This window comes from Callionymus lyra, chromosome 19, assembly GCF_982586985.1.
Source record: "Callionymus lyra chromosome 19, fCalLyr1.hap1.1, whole genome shotgun sequence".
Taxonomy (NCBI): domain Eukaryota; kingdom Metazoa; phylum Chordata; class Actinopteri; order Syngnathiformes; family Callionymidae; genus Callionymus; species Callionymus lyra.
Genome location: NC_141836.1, coordinates 19,659,414 through 19,683,161, shown reverse-complemented (window position 1 = coordinate 19,683,161; position 23,748 = coordinate 19,659,414). Strand labels below are relative to the sequence as shown.

The 23,748-nt window shown below is 38.0% G+C and overlaps 1 protein-coding gene across 1 annotated transcript in view; it reads right to left on the bottom strand.

The window, feature by feature from the left end:
* Positions 1 to 1,334: 1,334 nt before the first annotated feature.
* The window catches only part of LOC148059867 (chemokine-like protein TAFA-1), a 39,598-nt gene continuing 17,184 nt past the window's right edge, over positions 1,335 to 23,748 (bottom strand). Inside the window, exons 3-6 of the mRNA XM_087781299.1 lie at positions 4,721 to 4,861; positions 3,723 to 3,847; positions 3,527 to 3,599; positions 1,335 to 2,029 (exon numbers count right to left, since the gene is read on the bottom strand). Of these exons, the coding sequence (XP_087637425.1) occupies positions 3,567 to 3,599; positions 3,723 to 3,847; positions 4,721 to 4,861 (299 nt within the window). The 3' untranslated portion in view covers positions 1,335 to 2,029; positions 3,527 to 3,566. The remainder of the gene's footprint in view (positions 2,030 to 3,526; positions 3,600 to 3,722; positions 3,848 to 4,720; positions 4,862 to 23,748) is intronic.

Sequence of the window (23,748 nt, the reverse complement as noted above, 5' to 3'; positions counted from 1 at the left end):
TATGAGGGTGTGGGAATCAGCCGTGGGTACGACACACAAGCCTGTAAAATGTCAGATTTATTTGTCTGTTTTTTTTATTTCCTTAATTCAGTCAGTCTCACAGAGTCAGAACTTTTTTGAACGCTGAAGGCTTAGAACGCATTTTTCTTCTGCCAAGGAGTTCATATGTTAAGTGATGCTACAGGCCACCTGTCTTGCTTATTTCTTGGTCATCTATAATTTTCACCACAATTATACAATTTTTGACTCATGAATGACTTGATTTAACGACAGTATTATAAAGTCCTGTGAAATAAGCTCCTTCGCACAGGTATGGGCCCTGTGTATTTCTAGTTTGTAAGGCTGACGCTAACTTTTGCTTGAACGCAACAAAAAAATATTTTATTGAAAGTGACTAAGGTTAATCCAAAAATAATTTAATTTTTGGCCTTCTAGGGTCATGTAGATGTCTGTCAAAAAAACTCAAACATTTTCAGTAAATGTTTGTGGACTGAGTTGCAGATGATTCAGTTTTGTTGGTGTTACGAATTACCATGTGGTTCCAGGGAATATTTAAGGTTATGTTACTCGGTCAAGAGTGTGAATTATTCATCTAATGGGTGATTCGTGAACGCTACTGCCACCCGTTTTCCCAATGATACTAATGATATTTCAAACACTTAAAAATGATAAAAACTGAAAAAGTTTGACTTTAGATGAAAACCCAAGTAAAAACGAGAGGCCTGGCAGATATAAGTGCTCTGTAAGTTCCTTTCTTAACATGTTGGTAACTCAGAATTAAATGTTAGGTTGTAGTGAAGGTATTTTTGAACCATCCTAAAATGACTTTATATAAAAAGTATTTGAAGTGGCATTACGGGTTAGTTCAATAAAGTTTTTAAGCCATTGCTGCCAAATATTGACGTAAAGTCTTGTTATTTATTACCTTTTTGTCAGTTTAATTGTAGCACTATTAACAGGTGATGTGACCTTCAAAACCAAAACATGTTGCAGAAATAATACAGGGGTATTTTAAAAGCTAGAAAAAAATGGAATGAGGTGTAAATGAGCGGCTAAGCAAAGGTCAGCACTCTCTGAGTGCTTTTCCAAGAATGAATGAAGTACGGTTGCTTTTGTTAATTTTCATTGATCCATCACAAGGAAGAAAATACCCATTTTGACAGCTTTTCTTTTTTTCGTGCTACTTGTTTGTGTGTCTATCCGTTATGATGTAACAAAAAGTCAATGCAAGCTAAGCTCCATGTCTCAGTTGCCATGACAATATTATCTTGAATGCTGAACGTTTTTCTTCATTTATTAACAAACTAGTGTGACAATGAAGCCAATACACAAAGTAAAAGAAACAATTTAATTGACAGTTCTGCACACTTACAGATGGAATAATTACAAAAAAATCTCCTCATTGATTTGACACAAATAAGGCATCTCAAGTATTGAAAACAACCGATGTCACTTTATTTGGTTCTGTGACCATCATCAGGGACAGAAGGTAGGCGGACAAGTACTGAACACACAAATGACGAGCAACAACGTGTCCTTCTGTTCCATTTGTCGTCTACTTTGGCTGATTCAAGGTCTGTGATGCATTCAGGGATTCAAACTACGAGTTCTTACACCACCAGCCTAGACGGAGTTCATGTCGGAAGACATATGTACATCGTTCTTCCTTCAGAGATGTCCGTGAAAGGAAGAAAAAAAAAAGGAAAAACCTGAGGACTGTCATTGAATTCACAAGTTATTTCCAGGTCCACTTTTCTATATTCCGCTCTCATTTCATGCTGCAGAGTCTGTCTGCAGATATCATTTGTGGGATGTCTTAACGGAACTCCAGATTTTAATCCAAAAGCATTTGGATTGCTTTAAAAAAAAAAGAAGAATTTTCATTACAAGGTTATGATGAAGTTCCTGCAGGCGGGACTGAGATTTATTACTGTCGACCACCTGGACACCAAGTGCTTTGTGTTGCTCAAACTTTTTTCACTTCAATCCAAAAGCTGTTGCAGGTCCATCCATTCGGGGGGCGTCAGCGCTGGAATCACAAACAGAGACACACACACATTAATTAAATGAACATCATGAATTATAAGAGCAAGTGGAGAAAATCTCTTACTGCACACACTGATCGACATACACCTTCAAACGTCCAGAGTAACACATTTTATGGAAGTATAAGTGTCATTGGAATATTGAATGGCTGCATTGAACATTTCAAATATTGATTAAAAAACATTGAATTCAGTTGTTTGTAAATTAAATTGGTACATTTATTTGAAATAATAGTATAATAAGCTCCTGAATATTTACAATATATTTTTTTTACAAAAAGAGTTTAATATTGTAATTCTAACATATAAAAAGTACTTTTTCTAAATGTGTGTGTGTTTGCATGTGTGCGTGTGTAGGTGTGTGTGTATGTAGGTGTGTGTGTATAAAAGAAAATGAATACACAAAAAATATTTACTTCAATTATTCAATAAAAAACAAATCTAACCTTTCAATATTTAATTTAATTATATCTAATTTATATATATATAAAACAACCAAATGATTTAAATGCATACTGATGGAAGTGATATACTTCTATAACAGGACAAGTTTGTGGTTGGACGCAGATGAAATATTCTCTATCTGTGGTTTTGTCTGTAAACCCATAAGCCACGTTTGAAGATGACAGCTTCTGCGGTCACACCATAGATAAGCCACTGACAAAGTACAACAATGTGGAAAATCTGTGAATAAAAGTCGTGACAGATCGAACCTGAGTTTACTTTGAAATAGAGAAAAATAACATTCAACGCTTATCGATTGATTTCACTTCAGTTTTCGTGTTAGTTGAAGCCAATTCCCCTCTGACAAACCTAGTCTCGCCGACAATGATCTACATTTTAATTATATTTACACTTTCTAGACCTTGATTCTGCTGCTGCAGGATTTCACATTTACCATAACTCCTGAAAGCTTTTTCTATTGAAGGAAGAAGAGAATGAAATGAATGAAAGTTTTGCTGTAATATAATATATGTTGAAGATTTCTTTACGGACAGACACAGAAAAAAAACACGTCTGTCCTGCCAAGTTATGTAACTGCCGGATGGTTGGCTGAAAATCTAAGCAGATTAATGTTTATATTGATATTTTGACCTGTAAAAAATGTCAGTCTTAAGTTAAGATAAGGTACAGAGATGATGGATGTCAACAATAAAACACAAAGATAATTAAGATGATTACAGCCTGAAAATGCAATATCAAAATCAGACGCATTCTTTACTTTTTTATTTTTTTATTTTTTTATTTTTTGGCTTGACTAAAGTGACTTTGGCCCCTTGTGCGATTGATTCACAGACCTTTGGAATAGCCGGAAAAACATTCACTAAGAGCATCATCAGCTTTGCATTTGTTTTCTCACTAAATAGAATGAAAATAATAAGAGATCTACATCAATTAAATAAACTTGTCATCAATAGCATGAACATTCATTGATGCCAGTCACTGTGAGGTGTTTTATGATATGATGTATTTCCACATACCTAAACATTTTCATGATTCCTTCCATGTTCTCTTGAGGTGTCAGTAGGTCGAGGTTGTGTATGGTATAGTGTTCTAGAGAGACAACATCATAAGAAGGCGTCATTGAATTTAAATGCTAACCAAATAAAAGCATTTTAGTCTATTTTTCATGACGTCTAGCCTGCCATCCTGTCAGCAACCAAGAAGTTATCTCACCCTTGTCGTTTTGATCTTGTTCCCTGCGTAGCACATCCAGCCAGAGTTGTCAGGCAGCGTTTTGCATTCCTCTCCCTCCAGGCAAGGCTCCATCTCGCACCACCATTTCCCAATTACTATGGAAGCTGCAGGCGAAACAGGGAGTCGTTATTGCTCAAACCAAAAGTCCAAACAATCAAGAAGCAGTTTGCCACGACCACTATCCGGGACTTGCTGCTATTTAATGTGACAAACTATATGATTTGAGGTGAAACCCATGACTGAATATAAGTCTGTAATGATTGTATTCATGTTTAAGCGCAGCTAATGTGAAAACCCAGCTCACTTGACTTTTTGGAGTTATTAAGTTAACCCTCGTCTGAAATCTAAAACAAGTTTCATCTCCAGAAAAACTAAGTGTTTTCATTGGGCGGGGCTTAAGCAGTGGGCTTCTAATGTAAATATCTGTATTAGGAGAGCGTTGTGTACAAACAGACACGTACTGATGAGTACAATAGAGGTCAAAAATCTATTTTAGAAACACTTACATCAACACATAAGTTTCCCTCTAAGAGGGAAATTGAAACTTTTTTCCTGGAATGAGTGAGTGATTTTATTTCTCCGTCAGTTGAACAAAACTGCCTTAAACACAGGGTAATGGTAAATAGCATGTGACAAAAGACAAAAAAGGTGTCAGAGCTGGCATAGAAAGAGTTCCTTTTTCCATTTCTGAAAAATACACTTAAAGCTCCAGATTTGATTTCTTTCTTTAAAGCTTTTGTGGCTTCAGCCAATCAGAAAATTTGCATAATTCTAGTCCTTTCCACGATCTATTCAGAGGCTGTCCACCATTTGAGCAAAAAGCCGCTGATAGTGTCTAGCGGCTGTCTGCCTGCTGAAATTGGATATGATTTAATCCCAGGTAGAGTTTTTCTTATCAGGACTTTTACTCCATATATCTTGTCAGATTAGCCCGGCGGCCTTTCCTTCAGCTCACGGAATATAAAACATCTGCTCACCGTCAACACATGAAGGTCTGTTTCTCGTGGTTCCCGCCACCTTCCCTGGCAGACACGAGCACTTGACGGTCTGCGATCGCTCCTCGATGCGATTTTTGTTGCAGCATCTGTGTGCGGCGATGACTTCACACGTCCCCCCCTCTGGACACAGACAAAATAGGGACGAATACGGTAAGTTTGCACATGAAAGTGAGCAGCCTCTTTTTTTTTTTTTTTTACAGAACAGTGACTCAACTTTTTAATTGAGGAATATAGTTGAATCGTTTATTTTGCTGGCTGCAACATCAGAAACCAATATCAACCACTGTGTTACCAAAAATGACTTTTGTCAGGGGATGTTATGGTACTTTTTTGTCTTATTCTTCCACAAAAAAAACAGTCATGCACCTTATTAAAGGTGCAAAGGATCATTTTCTTCATCTCATTCAAAGAAAGGTTTGAAACTAAATCAGGAGCTTAAATATTAAGGAAGTTATAGCCTTTTAAAAGCCGTACCTTACATTTTTGTCCTTCTTTAAACCTTATCAGCTTTCAAGTCATTTCCGGTTGAAGCATGTTAAAAAGACAACAAAATATTACATACTAACTTTTAGCATGATAAACAGCTGGAATAGCCCTAATATATTGTCTTTCTAAAACTGTATCAGCTGAAGATTATTTGTAAACATATGTAAATTGTTTGATTAAAGTTAAAAAAAATGTTTGATTTTAGTTTATTTGGTGGATTGTATAAAGATTGCATGTGTTTGAAGTGTAATTGTAAAAAAACAAAAACATAAAATAGAATAAAATAATATAAATATACTGACACTGAAGTAAAGGACAAGATTGGATTGAAACCTCAGTTTAGTTATAAGACATATTGAAAATGTATTTAGTTATATCTCCAGGATGCTAAGGTAAAATTAAGTTTACATTCTAGTAAGAGGGAAAAAAAAACTGCTGCTACATTTTCATGCCGTAAACACGTCAACACTTTTTACATAAAGAATTAAATCAGCTGATGTCCTTGAAACTTTTAGGAAAAACAATCATACAACACACAGACTCTATAAGCAATTAGATTGATGATTAACTTTTAAAATACTATTTTCGTTGTTTTGTGCCCAAAAAATTTGACGAGTTTTTAAAATGATAAACCAACTTAAACTGCTAATCCATGTACATAATTAGATTACTCAGATGACACTCTCGCACTTTGCAAAACAACCCTGAAGCCTAATTTACTGTTACTCTGTCAGTGCGAACTGGAACGCAAATGTTGTAGCACTCTTCGAGATGTTGAAGATCCCTGAAGCTCTTCAAATGTGAAATAATAATGATGAGGAGAGTGTGAAGGAGTAAAAAAAACACCTATTAGCAGTAGGAGCCGGCGGCTGTGGGGTCGTCGGGAACAAGACTGCAGACTCACAATTATCACTGAACAGCCCTGAAGAGACGGGAGGACTGAGTTGTGCTTGACCTTCCTCAACCACCCTTCCCACCCACTGTGCAGAGAAGGACCCATCTTTTATTTTATCAAGTTCTTGAAGGCTTCACTAAATAAACAAACGACCCTTTGAACTGCTTGGCAGTGTATGAACAAATTCCGGTTGAAAATGTTCATCTAAAAGAAAAAAAAAAAGAAACAATTTCGGAATCAATTGGGACCTTCGCAGCACGAGATAAGTGAACTTCCCGGAACATTTAAGTATAATTTAAGAAGCTGCTTCTGAGTGAGTGCTCCCTGCGTTCAAGCTGCTCTCCAGGGAACATTTGAATTCAAGTTAAATCAGCCTTGCATGAGTTTCCTCAGAATTCACTGGGATAGAGAAGCTCTGGAAAAATGTCTTCCGAGAAGAGTCACTCAGAGTTGAACAAAAATCATTTAGCGTACTGTGAAAATGACAAATTCTAAATTGTTTATTTTGATTTTTATCTTTAAATTTAACCTGTAATTTCCGTTTAGGGAAAGTGACTTTTCTAAAGATTACTGCGATGTAAACGGAAGCTTAATAAGGTAATAGATGTTTCTTGTCACGACTCCTAGTAAAGTAAAAAAAATACAATAGAGGATCAGATAACAGGTGAAATGTATTAGGAGTTTTATGCTAAATGTTTTAGCAATATAACAATTTTTTGAAATATGCTTAAAAACAATGAGCTCGATGGGACAGCAACAGGCGCTATCATTCCGCAACGTTTGTCCTAAAAACAACAAGACAGGTGGCAGCTCCTTAATATTATTAATGAAGATGTTAAACCAAATGTTGTCATCTTTTACTTCAACCCATTTCTAGAAAAATGTAGTGCAATCTGTTTATTTTTCTATGATAAGGTCACAATTCCTTGGCAGAGGTGATAAATAAAATCATCGTTACACTATGAAAAATGGGTACAAATTACCAATTCACACCATATCATTAAACACGACCAGATAGAGAAAGTTCCATCAACCCTGTTTGGCCGGTGACTGTAATTCTTTCTTCATCAATGTCACTTGACACTTCTTACCTTTAGATTGAAGAGATCAAAAATGCAAAAATTATGTTTTAAGAGTTGTCCCTGCAAGTCTATCTTGAGCATTCTTCATTTTTCACTTCATGTCTCCCTTTAATGCCTATATGTCTAATTTTACCTGGTAAAACTATTGGCTTCCCCAAACCACACAAGCCTCTGAGCATCTCCAACTCTGACTCTTCCACAAAGCCTGCACTGTCCCCTTTTATGTGATCCCAAAACTATTGAGTAAATTATATAATTATTATATTATTATTAAGTTATATTTATGAAGAACCGTTCACAGTCAATGGTCACAAAGCAAGCATATTAAATGGTGTCTAATGTGTTGATTTAAGTGTCTCTTAAATTGATCTTGACCTCTATTGTACTCATCAGTATGTGTCTGTTCGTACAAAACTCTCTTTTTATTGAAATATTTACATTAAAAAGTGTGCTTAATCCCCGCCCTCTGAAAACCATTCATATTTTTGGAGACGACATCTTGTTTACCATAACCACACCCGCTCTACTGTGATTAGTCATTCAAGGTTCGTCATTGTGCATCATTAATCCTGGAAGTCTCCACCTCCAAGGAACTCGTTGTATAAACAAACTGGGCGTGAGTACAGCTGGTGAAGACCTTCATTACGTCATAGGGGGTTTAGCTTTAGTAACCTCTCGTTCGCCTGAGATTCCGAAATTTATAAACTAATAACTAGCAAGACGGAGCATCATCATGATGAAGGACTCACTACATCTTAGAGATATTTAAAACACGTGACAAAGGTCAGTTGAGTTGGGTTTTCATGTTAGCTCCCCTTTAACGAAAGATGAGGTAACAACAACGATGCCAAGAGTGGTCAATAGGGGGCGGTAATTTACACTGACAATTTGCCCGACTCAGTTTTTCCATTGGCCTGATTGATTGCTGTTGAATACTGTTGATACTGTGCATCAAGTCGCGATATTTATCGTTGACCACTTTAGCAGTAGAGGCGGAACAATATGACCTGAATACAAAGTAGCAAATTGAAATTCCAATCAGGGCTCATAAGTCAACGTGGCCTCATTCTGGGCCATGGATCAACTGCTTCTGTGTTGAAACTGTGTCGTAGATGACACAAACCTCACCATTAACCCAGTTTTAGCCAGGTCTCTAACCCCGTGGGTCGTGGTGGGTTAAGTACACAACACAGAGGAGATGCTAATGATGCTACTTAAATCATCGTGTGTTTCATAAAAGCTTTTGTTTCGGGACAGTCAGATGTCTCTATTCAATCAGGCGGAGGGAGGGGAGGCAGAGAGAGCACACTATCAGTTTCTGGATATAATTGAGCCATCATGTGAGCTCCTGCGGGGATCAGCCAACACGGCCCCACTTGACCTCGTGGATGAAAGTACATTACTCGGCTGCTCTCCATTTTCTCCTTTCTACTTGCGCAAACTTTCATAGATTCTCCCACGTGTGTGAGTCGGCGCTCGATTCTGATCAAATCCAGCTTCATTATCTCGCTCCCTGGTGTAAACAACATGCATAGTGTGGTGTTCGTAAATGAGTTGTATAAATACCCTGAAACAGAAAGGTATGTCAGATTCAGAGGAGGGTGTTGATTGGAAAGATTGAACACCCAGGGGTGATGTACTGAGTACATATTTTCAAAGCCTTTTGTGTCTCTTTTTTTTCTTTAGGATGTCAAAACTTTAAATAAGTGAGAATCAATTAATTTGATGACGCTCGACGGGCGATCAAAATCAATGACTAAAATTTGGTGTATGGCGAACACAATATTCAGACAATTCTGAATTTGTTGGACAAATCTCAAAGGTTAAAAGGTTAATAGTCCGTATGTGTAAGTGTGTGTGTGAGAATGCTTGTGTGTCTCTGTGTGTCTTGTGACGGGGTCGCCCAACTCTTGACCAAACTAGCTGGGACGGGCTAAAACGTTATTCTCCGTCATATTCTCTCTTGCAATCTCAATAATGGGATCAATGATTTCTTTCAAATAATACAAATTTAAGAACACATTCAAAGTCAAAGACATTTGAAAATCAATTTATTTAAAAAAAATGTTTTGTTCACTCAAGTTAAAAAGGAAAGGTTTTTAGTAGGGCTTTAATAACATTTAAATATTAACACTACTTTTACAACACAATATTCAATAGCACTGTATCAATTTTTTTAAATTATATATTCTATTGGCTTTCAAATCACATTTTATTTTTATTATAGTTTGTTATGGTTTATATTACAATAAAGTCTTTATAAAATGAAATAATTTGATTCTTCATTTACAAGTAACCTGCATATATTTATTGCGTTGGTTCACTTTTGTGTTACTATTAAACTGCTGGATGGCAGGAGTCATGACTTCCCCTGTGGCTACATCAACGATGAAATCCTGCAAGCTCCTGGCGATGACTGAGGATGAGAGCAAACACTGAACTCCATGTTTGGACATATTTTGATTTCAAAACAAACGATTACGGTTACTCATTTTCTTAGAGTCTAAAGTGTGTACATTTTGCAATGCTAGAGTCTAGTACTCAACGATACTACAAAAAAATACTTGTTCCTAGAAATAAAAAAGATAAATGGCAAAAATATTATAACATTGCCACTGTATCGTGAAACGTGTAAGTATTTATATAGGTGACCTGCATCAACCCCCAGTTAACCCAAATTATCCGACACATTTGGCTCGTCCTGAAGTTCCCCTGCTGAAGAAAACGCCTTCTGTTGTCAACTGCTCGCCCCAATAAAAGGGCATGTCTGCAAAATGTAAATGTACAAGTGAAAGCAGTGGGGCATATTTTGAAAACAACAGCCCACAGGGGTTTGTTCTTCTTAATGCATCCCCTTAATTGCTTGAGACAGCCCCAGATTTCCTCTTTGATCTACCGGAAAACTCAGCATTAATATCGCTTGTTGGTACAACATTACAACGGTGGTACTATATTTGGAAAATCATCACCTCCAAAGAATATATTAAAATGGAATAAAAATGCAAATCATTGTGTGTATTTCGAGTTGGCAGGTGCAGCCACTACTTCAACAAAGGAGACGAGACGCTAACGAGCATTTTTGCAGGTTCACACGTGCACTCGGCCAGTGAAACACGCTGCAGCCCCTGAGCGTCTGTTTCTAGACTTTAAATATTTCAAAGCTGCGGGGAGGTGGAGAGTAACGTGGCGGGAGACGAGCCTTTTCATGAGGTGAGCGCAGGAGCCGTGCCATGCTATAATTGTTTCAGGTTTTTTTGGATGATGGCCCCCCCGTTATCACTGAAGTGGCCCTTCAAATTGTAAACATTATAAAACGGGATTAAAATATAGAGAATAAAACATTGTTGAAAGAGCTAAGGCCTGCTCCACTAAGTCTGTGGCCATGGTGATCGGCAGGAAAATGTACACTTAAAGCTCTGTGGTGTTACAAAACACTGGGTTGGGATGTTACTCATATATGATTGGAAACAATCATGGCCGGGTTTCCCACAAATGGTGGTTGTTAAGGACGTAAGAAGGCTCTACAGCCGGGCCGACTCAAATGACGTATACAACATTTAAGAACAATACATAGTTAAAAAAAATATAGATATCAAGTATAAAAGAGAGAAGTTGGACCTTCTCTGTATTCAATTACATCTGTTTTATACGTTTTTAAAATATATTTGACATACTTCATTTGGTTTATTGGAGTAAAAAGAAGTTATAGTTAGTATTCTCATTTCATTTTAAACTTCCTACCCCCTTGAATGCATAATTTCGCATCAGTGCAGTTAAAATTGAGGCGTGTTTCTTGTTGTCTCAGTGACATTATGTTCATTAATTGCAGTGTGAATTGATTTGAAAAAAAATATTAAATGCTGAACTGAAAGTTAAGTACTATAAACTCATATTTGCAGATGTGTGTGGAAAACCTAAACGTGTAATTCAATAAAATATTTTTTCTTAATTTAGCATAGTTTTATTATTTGTAAAAGTGGAGGATTATACATTTCTCTGACTCAGCTTGATAACCAAGCATTCGGCTGCTAAGAAGACCTTTAACAGTGGGTCAGCCTCATCCCATATTTCCTTCTTCGTGAAAGATCTTCTTTAGCTAAGGGTGACTTTGGGGAATACCTAACAGCTCTCCTAAGAGGATCTTTGCACTTATAAGCTTCTTAACCAGTCTGGGAAACCTGGACAAAATCAGGCAAATGAATACATAGCTCCCGTTAAATTTTAAAAACTGCCTTGCTCAAGGTAGCCTCTACACAGGGTCACAGAGACACACAACAATTCACACCCACACACACCATAGTAGCTGTAGTGAACCCAAGCACACAGGACACGTGTTGCCTGAGGCTGCAAGTGAACCAGCATATCTTGATATCAGGCACTATTTCCATTTTTGGTTTTATTATTAATCAGGAATTCAGAATTCACCAGTTTCTTTTAGGTAAAAGATGTAGTAATATGTCTTTTTAATCACTTGCTTCCGGGGGTTCTACTGTAAAAATAAATCATACCTAATTTGAATATTTTAGGGACACTCGACCTTTCCATTTAAGTAATCTAAAAAGACTCCAGCACCTGTGTCTGCGAGTTTAGATGCAAGATTGCACAGAATATGGAGGTGAGCAAGGTTATGAGGGGATTCTGAGAATCAGTGTGAGGATTTTCTTCCATATCACGTGGTTGATAGTACAAGCACTCAAGCTGAAAGACTCGTTTTTTTAACAGGGGCTGCAAGGTTCTGAATGTCTTCAGTGAACGGATCAACCGGCAAGACTGCAATATACCACACTGGGTGAAAAAGAGCAAGGCTCTGAGAGCAGTATGTGGGCTTGAGGAAGCAACTCTGGAGCTACATAAACAGGCATGTGATGAGATCTTGCAGTAAGAATACGAATGCAGAATATGGATTTAGACAGGGAGTGTCACACAAATCAGCCGCTGAACTAAAAGTCACTGTCAGATCACATGTCAGTCTTTTAAGAGGATGCTGTAATGAGGCTGGAATGCGGACTATTCGCCGCAGGTGTGTTGGAGGTCTGATCACAGTCCGGTCTTGCAAAGACTTTCATTAATAAATTGTGTGATATTGTCCTTTCCTTAAATAACTTTATATTTCAATTAGCTGAACTATCCAGTTTGGTCCATGTGAGTCAGGTACATAGGTTCGCTACTCCATCTCAAGAAAAGGAGAAAAATAGAAGGTACTTAAATAGAAATGACAGTCCCACAAAGGCTGATAAAAAAATATCTGAAAAACGAGGGGGAGAAGAGAAAGTTTGAAAGGATTTTTGAAAGAATGTGAAAAATACAACTTATTTAATATGTATTAAAAATGTTTTGCATTTCATTGAATAAGAAATATTTGATTATGGTCTTCTGCCCCCTTTGTGCCCCCTGTCCCCGGACCCAATGATCTCCCTCTTAAACCTTCACTGTGAAGAAAATCGTCTAAATCCCCATTTAAAAAAAATGAGTTGACACACACACACACACAAACCTTATTTTTTTATATATACTGTATACCGAAATGTATCGCCCATAGTGGATAGAAGATTCTTTTTTTCAATCATGCTTAAATAGAGACAAAGAACTATCCATCGGTAAAATAAAAAAGGGGGACACACCTCTATACCTAAAACACCCAAATAAACAACATATCTCAGAAGAATTGCTAAAAAAAAATTCTTAGAGTGTGACGCACCTAGTGTTATGAAACCTAAAATAAAAGTACACATGTATTGGATCTAATTCAAGAAAGAATAATTGTTTTTTTCATGTGACAACATCATAAAAAATTAAATATCCATGAAAACACCAAAATCACAAAAACATATCTCAGAAATTTTACAAAAAAGTTTCCTAGAGCTTGACGCACCAAGTTACATGACAGGTTCTCTCTGAGAAAACATGGCCCTCATACTGTCATCCATATTCAATTAGAACATTTAAATCGCAAGGAATTATAACAGAGACTCGAAAAATAGAAGCTGTGACAGAAGTGATACATTAACTTCTTCTCGCCTCCTTTTAGATTTGGTGCCATTTTGGACGCTTGTCAGTAGAGTAGAGGTCGGCGACATGGGTTGGTGGTGGGGGTGCCAATGAAAGAGGGGGTTCGTGGGTTGATTGCAATCAAACACGCCACTAAATGCCAAGTTAAATTGCTTAATAACACATTTTGAAACGGCGGCAAATGACTAGAGTGCTGTGCCTCACAAGACATGACACCTGCAGTAAACTTTCAGCCGGAATAAATTAAGAAAAACCTGCAGATGGCGAAAAAATTTAAAGGGCAAAGGGTTCAACAATTCAAGCTGATTTTAATGACTCATAGCATTACGGAACATTTATGTGAATTGACTTACAAAATGGCTTCAGCCATTATCAAACAAAGAACAATAAGACGTTAATAACTTTGGTCACAATTGCTCAAAAGCCTGTGAATTAGTGAGAATGAGAAAAATACAATTTTTGGAAACATCTTGTGGCAGAGACTCCTGCTGATTCAGCTTTTTCATGTATTTTTCTCACACTTTACGTTTAGTTTATATATATATATATAGAGTGCTGTGCCTCACAGCACAGCATATAAACTAAATATATATATATATATATATATATATATATATATATATATTACGTTTACGGTTAATTTTGGTTCCATACATATAATAGCAACATTAAAATTGTACACATTGCTTAAAAGGTTTGGGAGCCATTGTTTTTATTGAAGGCTGGAAAAGTATCTACTGTACGAAAATCTATGTGGATTTCCCTACCCCATTTTGGTGCCAAGACAGCTGACAGGCACATTTGCTCAGATAGTGATGGGTAGGGCTGGATATCATGGCCAAAATGATATGCTTTGATCCACATGGTTCTGAATCATTTTATATCGACTGACGATCTGCTCTTGAATAATAAAAATAGCGAGACTGTATTACAATTACATTTCTTCTATTAATTTTAAACGACAGTTCTACTTCATGCGTAAATTGTCCTCTACACGCTGTCGCTATGCATTTCCACGAGAGGTTTCCCATCGCAACATTGGTAGAATCATGTGTAAAACATGGTTCTACAAATGTTGCAAAACAGTCTTGGTCCAACTATATGGAGGATCCTTTCATGGCCCAGTATGGAAGTACACATTTCTTGAATCTGATTGGAGACCAGCAAACAGGCTGAATGTTATTAGTCATTGAGATATTAACTGAAAAGAAAAGAAAAATAAATGTATGGTGAAACTATTTTTACTAAATGGCGGTATTCAATACAATTAAAAAACAGATGATGGGAAAAAAATAATCATATTGAAGGGGATTTAAGTCTCAAGTGAAACATACGTCTGGTCTCTAGATACAAGAGACAATTACATGAGATTAATGCCTCAGCGGTTAAATCTAAAAACTTCTCTATTGTTATTGGAGGGATGAGAAAAAAATAGCTGAAAGTGATTCGTGGATAACTGTCCCAAAGGCTGCTGTCCTGCTTGGCACCATGTTCTGGAGACATGACGGCAGCTTTGTGTCTCTATGAGACCTCCAGCTTAAGAGAATGAGCCACAGATGCAATCTTGTTCTTTGCCTGTGAGGAACCACCAGAGGGTTGTGAAGGGACTCTAAAGACAGCTTTGCAGAATTAATATAAGCAGACCGTAGCAATTAGCGTTGAAGTGATGACAGATGTTTTGCTCTTGTCCTGAGGTTGCGAGTAAGTGTGTGTGGGAAGCACTAGTGTAAATAAAGAGTTTGCTGCCGGGACATTGTTAAAAACTGGAAATATACCTGCTACGACAGTGACAGTCTATCGTCATCAGACAGCTCATGCCAGATTATTTTCTAGGTCACATGATCAGTATATTTGGCAGGAAAAGATGAAATTCATTAGTCCCCATAGGTTCTTCATTTTTATTCCATTAGTGACGACTGCTACAGTGACCTCGGTTTGTCGGAACAAGGTGTACAGTATGAAAGAATCGATCCTGTGACCTGAACCTTTGAATCTTTGTCTGCTTCCCTATAGGTGAAGCTGATTCAAGAGCCTATTTTCTTAAAGCTTCTATTGCTCAAGTTACATTCAGGAAGACAGTCCAAAAGACTAGTAAATTTTGCGAAATTATTATTTCTTTTGATTTAAAAAATAGTAGTAAATAAATAGTCATAATAATATAAGTAATAATAGTATTAAATAATGAATACTAGAAAAACTTAAACATTTACTATTACAAATAAAAGGAAAAAAAATCCATACCAAGGCACTTCTTTCCATCAATACTGCGATTCTATTTTATCCAATATTTATGTAATACATTCCATTTTTTCTTTATTAATTTTTTTAAATTTGAAGAAACATTGTTAGCGATGAGCTAAATTGGTGGCATTATGAAACACTGCTTGTAGTGTAGGAGAATAGCCTGATGTTATGATGTTGAAAGACTCAAAGATTGATGTCTCTTTATACCATCAGAATAGACAGAATAGATAGGGAGATAGATAGATACACTTATGTATTTTTGATTAATTTATAACTGGGACAATTTGCAGAGAGCCTCGGAAATTATGAAATTATGATCATTTTGATTCTCTAAAGGGAATATTTCCTCAAAAAACACATCTTAAATTCCCTTCTATTTTGACATCTGGTGGAAGAGGAATGTTGGAAGAGGAACTGTCATATTGTCATATTTCTTGAAAGAAAGACCACCAGGCTGCAGCCAATGATCAAAGAATCTTGTATAAAGTCAGTCTTGAGGAATGAGGTTCAGATCAATAGTGGAATGGCAGCAAACCATAGCAACTATTCTAGAATGTGCAGACGAGCATGTGGAAGTCAGCGTTCCCATAGAGATGAGGTCAGGAGCTCAGTCATCCAGCGTAACCAAAGCTTTTCCACACCGAGAGACATAAGACAGTGTTGGCAGTTCAATGCAATGTCAACTCTTTACCTTTCAAGTGGAGCTTTTATAGTCGTGTCCAGCCAAGACAGAAAGATACAGAAGCTGCTGAGGATACACATGCAACCTTTAACAGAATCCAATTGCAAAAAGTATCACAATTTGTATAAGAATTCTGAGTCCTTTTCTGTGAAGGTTTAACAATCTTAAAGCTCATACCGCCAGTGAGGATTTCTCTGGTTCCAAATAAAAATTTCAATTTACAGCACAAAAGAAGCCAAAGAGCATTATAATCTGATGGAAGAGCCGATTATTTTCTTTGCAGTATTTTTAGGTTGAATCAGAGAAGCAGCTGTGTTTGAAACTCTGATTGCCAAACATCACTTTCCAAAAAGCATTTAATCTGATCTACTTTTCTTTTTATTGCACAGGGGAGAAAATAGAGTGAAGAAAGAATCCTGCCTAAAGTGTAGACTCTGTCATGTCTGTCAGTTTTCATTTTCATTTGTTTCTCTTGGTTCCATTGAGTTATTTTCCACACTTGCGTCTCTTTGTTACTCTATTCTGGTCGTGCATCATAAATATATTCCCTGCAACATGAACAATAACCATCTGCTGCATTTTGGCAGTTCAAAGTGGAAACCTGTCCACACTTTTTCTCTCCCTCCAATTATTTACCATCCTCACTTGCTGTTGGACCTGTTGAACTTGTGCTTGGTCCAGGTTTTCAGTAAATGCATTTCTTTTTCATTTATTGAATGTGAATGTTCTGGACGATGGTAGTCCCTGTCCTGCCAGGAATAATACACGTGAGCACATCTGTCCATTGGAATAGCCGGCAACCACGGCAGAGAAAGAAGATTTCATGCAGTTCACTGACACGATATGTCAGCGAATGTGACTGGGGCAGAAAGGCAGCTGGGACAGAATTACAATAGTAGTACACATTTTTTTGAATGTAAAAAAGTTTTCTTATTTATTTAATGTAATTACTTAATTGTCCTTAATATATAATAAAGGAGGGGTATATGATGAGTGACCATTCCCTTACTGGGGTGTAGGGGGCTGGAGCTAGTTTGGGGCAAGAGGCAGGAAACACCCTTGAAAGGTTGCCAGGCTGTCAAACCTATGGAGTTCGCAACCTCAGTATGATTTTGGGTTGCATCAGGAAAATTGGTGCTTAAACACACACAAGCAAAGATGACCTCAAGCTTAAACCCACACCTGTTTCTTTACTTACAATGTAATGTAATGGTATTTGGATAAGTCTCAAAACCAGAAGCTTTTCGATTCTCACCATCTTAAGAGACTTTTTCAAGGCATCAACTGTTAAAGAATCTTCATGGAGCTAAACAATAAAAAAACATCTAGGAGGATAGTGCATGAAATCGTCTCTATGGAAACCAGGAATAGAATCCAGGACATAGTCCCAGCACAATAAAAAACCCAAATCCAAAGGTGCTATCAGGTTAAGGGATGAAAAGGTTGTTAGTCTGATGTGCCGCGAGAACATGATTTACATTGAGACATCCATTCAAATTTGCTTTCTAGAAACGTAATGTCGATTCTTTTTTTTCCCACCGGAGACAGAGTCAATTATCGGGCAAGCTCCGCCAAATGATTGACACCTACATTTGGATTTGTCTATCTAATAGTATGGGGGTTTTGTCACCTCCCTTGCAAGTTTGGAAGAAGAAATAAAGAAAAGTAAATCGTGCTCCTTCCCGACCTTCTGGATACCTACTCTTTACTCGTTACTCGATTGTTGTCGTGACTGCCTTTTGAGTCAGCATTTTTTGTTCTTCTTCAGTGAGTTGCCTTCTAATTTTGTTTCTCCTCTCCCCCAGTGGATCTCGTGCCTTGCAGCCACACCCTTCCTGAACTGTCTTTCTCTTTCTCTTGGACATTTTGTTGGACTTCACAGACCTTTGTTTATGAACTGAGAAAATGGACTCTTGAGCACTATTTTCATCTTGTGGACATTTGTTGTTTGTACTTTGTCATTAAACTGAGTATTTTATCGTTGTCATTGCCGTTGTTCTTTATCTTTTTTCTCACTTGGTTAAATAATTCATAACAGGTTTATTTATCCTATAAATCTAATCCAACAACTTTTCAATCATAGCAATGAACTCAATTGGACACTAGATTGCAGTACTTTTCTGGATTCTATTGGCAGAGTACAACTATAAGTTTGTAGTATTGTCATAGCTTTCTTATTACATCAAGATTTTTATCCCTACTGCAAATGCCATGTGTGTGGGTTAGATAAGCAATATTTAAAAAAAAAAAAAAAATTCTGCACACGTTAGACTTATGTTATCCATGTACATGATGGTTAAAATGCATATGTAATGGAGACGAGTTGCTCTGGTTGTTCAAGATGTGAACAGTGGGTTGAAAGTCCAAACATCAAACATGACATGTTGCACAGATTGTGCATTTCTGCAGATTTGCTGTTCTTGCTGCCTAATGAATGTGAACAGAGTTCTATTGGGAACAGTAACTGATTCCTCCGACATGATAAAGCCAGCGCTGCGCGGGAGAAAGTGGTCAGTTCATCTCAATAGAAATGTCACTTAGCAATAACTGTGCAATGACTCTCCGTCGACAGTAATGAGCCCGGACTGCTCGCTCGTCTCTGGAGATACTGATCGTGAGGATATTTTGTATGAATGGCCATATTTTTTTCCTGCCATCTGCTGCAGGCATTTTACACACGGTGGAGAACTGGTGTGCATGAAAAATTGAAATACTGTTCACCAGAACACCTCGCGTCATTGTGGGGAGACAATAATTCAAGAGAAATATGGAGATGTAATGGGTAAACGTGTGAGGGGGAGAAATCACTGCCTGAGGAACTCAATTTATCTATTCCGCGTTCAACACTCGAGGCTTTGCCAGCCGTGATTGGCAGCTGCTTGGTCTATGTTTTGGTCGGGTAAAAATATGCGCAATTAAATGTGTGGTGAATTTGAACACATTTATCTTGCATGTAACCTTTGTTTGATGTTTTTTTTTTGTCATCTAAAAGTCATTTTCTTAGTGACGGCAGGTGCTGATCTCCACGCCGCATCGGTCCACGTTGTCCAACAGCGTGCCTGTCACCTTTTTAATTGAAAACGCATCCAAGGTGACCCATAATTGGCTCTACTTTCCTCCACAAATGCTCTCTGCTGAGATCTGAACCAGCAGGATACAGTGGGACCATCAATGACAGGAAATGGCAAAGGGAGATTAGAGGATGTCAAATGAATGCAGCTAGGTGACACGTAGAGGCAAAAAAAAGATGACGGCATGAAGTCAAAGCTTTTCATGCCCTCTGAGTAAAGACATCGACAATGACAGTTGTCACAACTCATGTAAATTACACAAGACAGTGTGGTAGAAAACAATAGGGTGTAGGGAAAGGGGTCTAATATATTCCGATTAAATTATCTTTAAAAATCCAGTCCATGATGGCCACGTCAGAGGGTGAAAAGCCAATAGTGTGGTCAGTCCAGTTTGCGAAAACCCACAACTCAATGGTGGCCCTGCAAAGATGTATTTATCCTCATCAAGTGCGATGTTGTCATGTGCGAGGACATCAAACCCCCATAGGCAGTCATCGCGCAGAGTTAGGGAAGGGTTCCCCACACTTCCTGTGAGGTCCACATAGCTTTTTCCTTCTCTGCTGGGGCCCCGGGTTCAGTTTGTAACAGAACGAGTTAGACGATCGCTTGGGTTCCTGAACGTAAACATAACCAAATATTAATGAAACTTTCCAGGATCTTCACCGGAAAAAGAAGGTTTCAGAAGACACCGTGGTTTGCAGCTCTCTCTCACATCAACTTCACTGTGAAAACCACAAAGCGAGCAGGCTGAGAAACCGAACTAAGTGGTACAGCACCTACACAGCACAATACATTTCAATGGATTTTATGCCAGTACATTTTATGGTGATTATATTTGTTAACATCAGAATGACTCGTTCAAGTCAGAAAAGTAAGCTTAACTATGCATGTTCATCAGTGTGAACTGTGGGCCTTCATCTGGCTGGTGAGCAGTTGAATCTCCATTGTAGGTTCCATTTTAGTCACAGCCAGTTTTAAACACTGTAGCAGATGATATGTCAATTTCAATCTTATCTGAGTTTTCAGGTGTTTCATGCATGAATTGTTTTGCTCTCAGATATACCTGCTGCTAAAACATGTTGACTTCATCTTCATTGCATGTTTTTTAATGTTGGGTTATGACATTTGGGAGGGTGGCATAGAAGTCAGTGAGACTGTTGGGCTTGAATGCGTCTTTTAGAACATCACAGTTCCTTAACTGTGCCAACTCAAACTGGTAAGAAGGCTCGGCTTCATAGATGTTGGCAAAAAAAGGGTTCTGGAAAAGACTGATTTATTTTGCATTACTTTGGAGTTCACGGAATCGCACACTGAACCCCACCTTCAGTATTTCCAGTGCTTCCACAAACTTTTCAGCAGGGAATGGGGCCGCTGGGTTCTCTGCAGAGAGATTTTAGGTTGCATGGAGATGGATGAAGTTGTGCTTTTTAACATGTTCCAAAACCAGCGCTAGTTTCACCTCAAATGCTTTTATGTGGGAATACATATCACCAATGAGTTTCCCCTGGCCTGACTCCAGTTAAAGCAGGAATTGTTGAAACTGCCTGTGTTTAAGTCCCTTTGCTCTGGTGTTTATGCATGAAACCACAACCTTCATGACGGAACACTTTGCAGCACAGTGCTTGCTGGTGGATTAGGCGGTGGACTTGTAGCGGGGCCGTGAGACCTCGTTCTCCCATCTCCTGATTAATGAGTTCTATTAGACCCTGAGACGCACTCACCATACTAGGAGCTCCATCAGTTGTGATGCTGACAAGCTTTGACCAGTCCAGGTCCAACTCTTTCATGATTTGGCAAAATATCCTCCCCTGTTGTCGTCCATTTGAGAGTTTTAAGGGCTGTGTGCTCCTCGCCCATTTCAAAGTTTGCGCTAACTCCACAAATAAAAATGAGCAGCTTCGCTGTGTCCCCTCATCCAGTGCTAATGAAAAAAGGCAAATTCTTTCATCTTCTGCTGCAGCTGGACATATACATTACCACCAAGTTCTTCAATGCGTCTGGTGATTGTACTGGCCGACAGACTCACGGCATTAAAGACATCTTTCTTCTCGGGACACACCTCCTCCACGACAGCATTCAAACATTTTTTGACAAATTCTCCTTCTGTGAATGATTTACCGCTGCCTGCTATCAGTTGAGCAACCCAAAAGCTGGCCCACACGGATGAGAGGTTCAGCTGAGCTTGGCGTACTGATGTATTCTGCTGAGTTAACAGTCCACTTTTGAGCTTGGAGAATTTGTCTGCTCTCATTTGGCCTTGCAAGCTTCCGTACATGTCTTTGTGGAGAGATTCATTGTGTCGACGCAGATTATATTCTTTGAATACCGCCACCGACTCTTGACAGATGAGACAGTGTGAACAGCCTTTTCTTTGCATTGAACAAAAAAATTATCATTTGTCAACTGCAGTTTAAATACTCTGCAATCTGAATACATTTTTCTTTTGCCTAACCTATCACCAAATGTGGTGGCGGGCCGTATCTGGGCCGTAGTTTGGGGACCCCTGGTGTCGGGGAACCTGCAGATAACCCTGGCAGAGGTCGAGCTTGGAACCACAATTTGTTGGACATCTCTTAAGCAGTGTTTATCCGGTATTTATCTGGAATCATAGCTTTGTTCACCTGTCTGAGGTCAACAGTTCAGCCATAATGTCATCACGTACAGGAAGTGGCAACCGGCGCAGTGGTTAAATGACAGGAGACACAGCTTGTTGTCCTCCACGACAGAGAAGCCTGGAGCACAAATCCTTGGGAAGATTCTGGTGCCATAGCTGACTGAGAAGGCTGCTGTGACCACCATGCCATTTTTCCTTACATCCTCTGCTCCTTTGGGAAAGAGCCTTCAGACCATTCACTTGCCCAGCATAACTGGACACTGCAGTGTCTAGCAGCAAGGGCAGTCAAACTCAGGGAAACTAAATTTCAAATTTATAGAGGCTTGCTAAACCCCGGAGTTCGTAGACTTGGTGTTGACTGGTTCCCTCTGTGGATGTCAATGTTGATGGAAGACTTAGGTCAACAATGGTGCTCTGTGGAGCAGTAAAATGTCCGCTCAGCAGGTTTGCATATTTGTCCGTGGGTCTGGGAGTCGGAAAATGCGCTTTAACCCAGAACAACAACAATAACTCTGGCAATTATGTCACACTGTCCATTCGAGCCACTCCTGCAAAGCAGATGAAATCATATATAATTACTTGCTGGGACTACTGATTGTTGTATTGATAAATCTTACATTACATCAATCTACTGCACATTTACAAACCTAAAACATATAAAGGGCTGAACTGAGAAATTGAACATCCTGAATATTTATCCAGCTGAGATGCTGTGTGACTTGAAACAAGTTTGCACTTGAAGCCTTAGACGTGTCAAGAAGTGGTGCAATTTCTCCACAATCCAGCTTCAGAGACTAGTATACTCCTACAAGAAGAGTTCCACTGAAGTTATTTTTGCTAAAGGGGTCGACACTCGTTCATATAGAGTGGCTTATTTGAACCTTTTTATACGTGAGGACATGCATTCCTTTAATATGTTTTGTATCCTGAGTCGCACCTTGTCGTGTTTATCTCTAAAGATAAGGTTCTTAATCTATCCCTTCTCAAGTCCAAACATAAATACTGTTTAATGCTGATTTGTACATTCTGGAGTTGTTGCCTCGACTTCAAAGCAAGTATGTGTAACTTCTACAAGATCAATGAAAGCAGCAGCAAAGCTAGAAGGTCAATAGAAAGTACAAAAGCTCCTCCAAGCTGCTAATTAAGTCTGTTTTTAAACATTGTTATTGACCCATATTTATCTGTCAATATAATCCAACACCTTTTTTTAGCAGGGACACAAAGTTGGAGTCTTGTTGTGAACAGAAGAATGGGACCACAAAGAGTGAAGCACCTCGATGACAAAATGTATCATGTGTCCCTGGTACTTGTTAAAATATTTACTAAATATTTCATTTTGATACTTTCATATGTTTCTGAAGACATAAACACAGACCATCAGATACCCTCTTTGGCAAAGGTTACTGGAATGAAAAAAATCTATTCAATTTTTGTTTTGTTTTTTATTCTATCTAAAAAAAAAAGAAGAAAACACGTGTTGGACTTAGGATCAGAGAAATGATATTAGGTACATTTAAAAAAAAGGTTTGTAATCTTATGTAGCAAATTTTTAAGGTTTTTTAAAAGTTTTCTTTTTTTTATCCAAGACTTACAGGTTAAAGTTTTATGACTACTGAAATAATGAAACATTTAATAAAAAAAAACAAAAGAATCATTAAAAATTGTTTTCAACGTTGGACTTTCAGATAATGGAGAAATGATGATGTGTAAGATTTAGATCTACAATGCATTATTGAATTCAAAACAAAAATGAACAGTTTTGACTTTTTTTCAAGCTCATAAAAGGTCACATAATGGGCAGTTTTGTAGGATGACCTAAACGAGACCAGAAAACCGTGTGTGATTTGTGTCTTATTTCCAAGCCACTTCCGTCAGACAAAATGTTCCGAAAGAAAGCTTGTCGGGAAGAAAACCCTTCATTTAG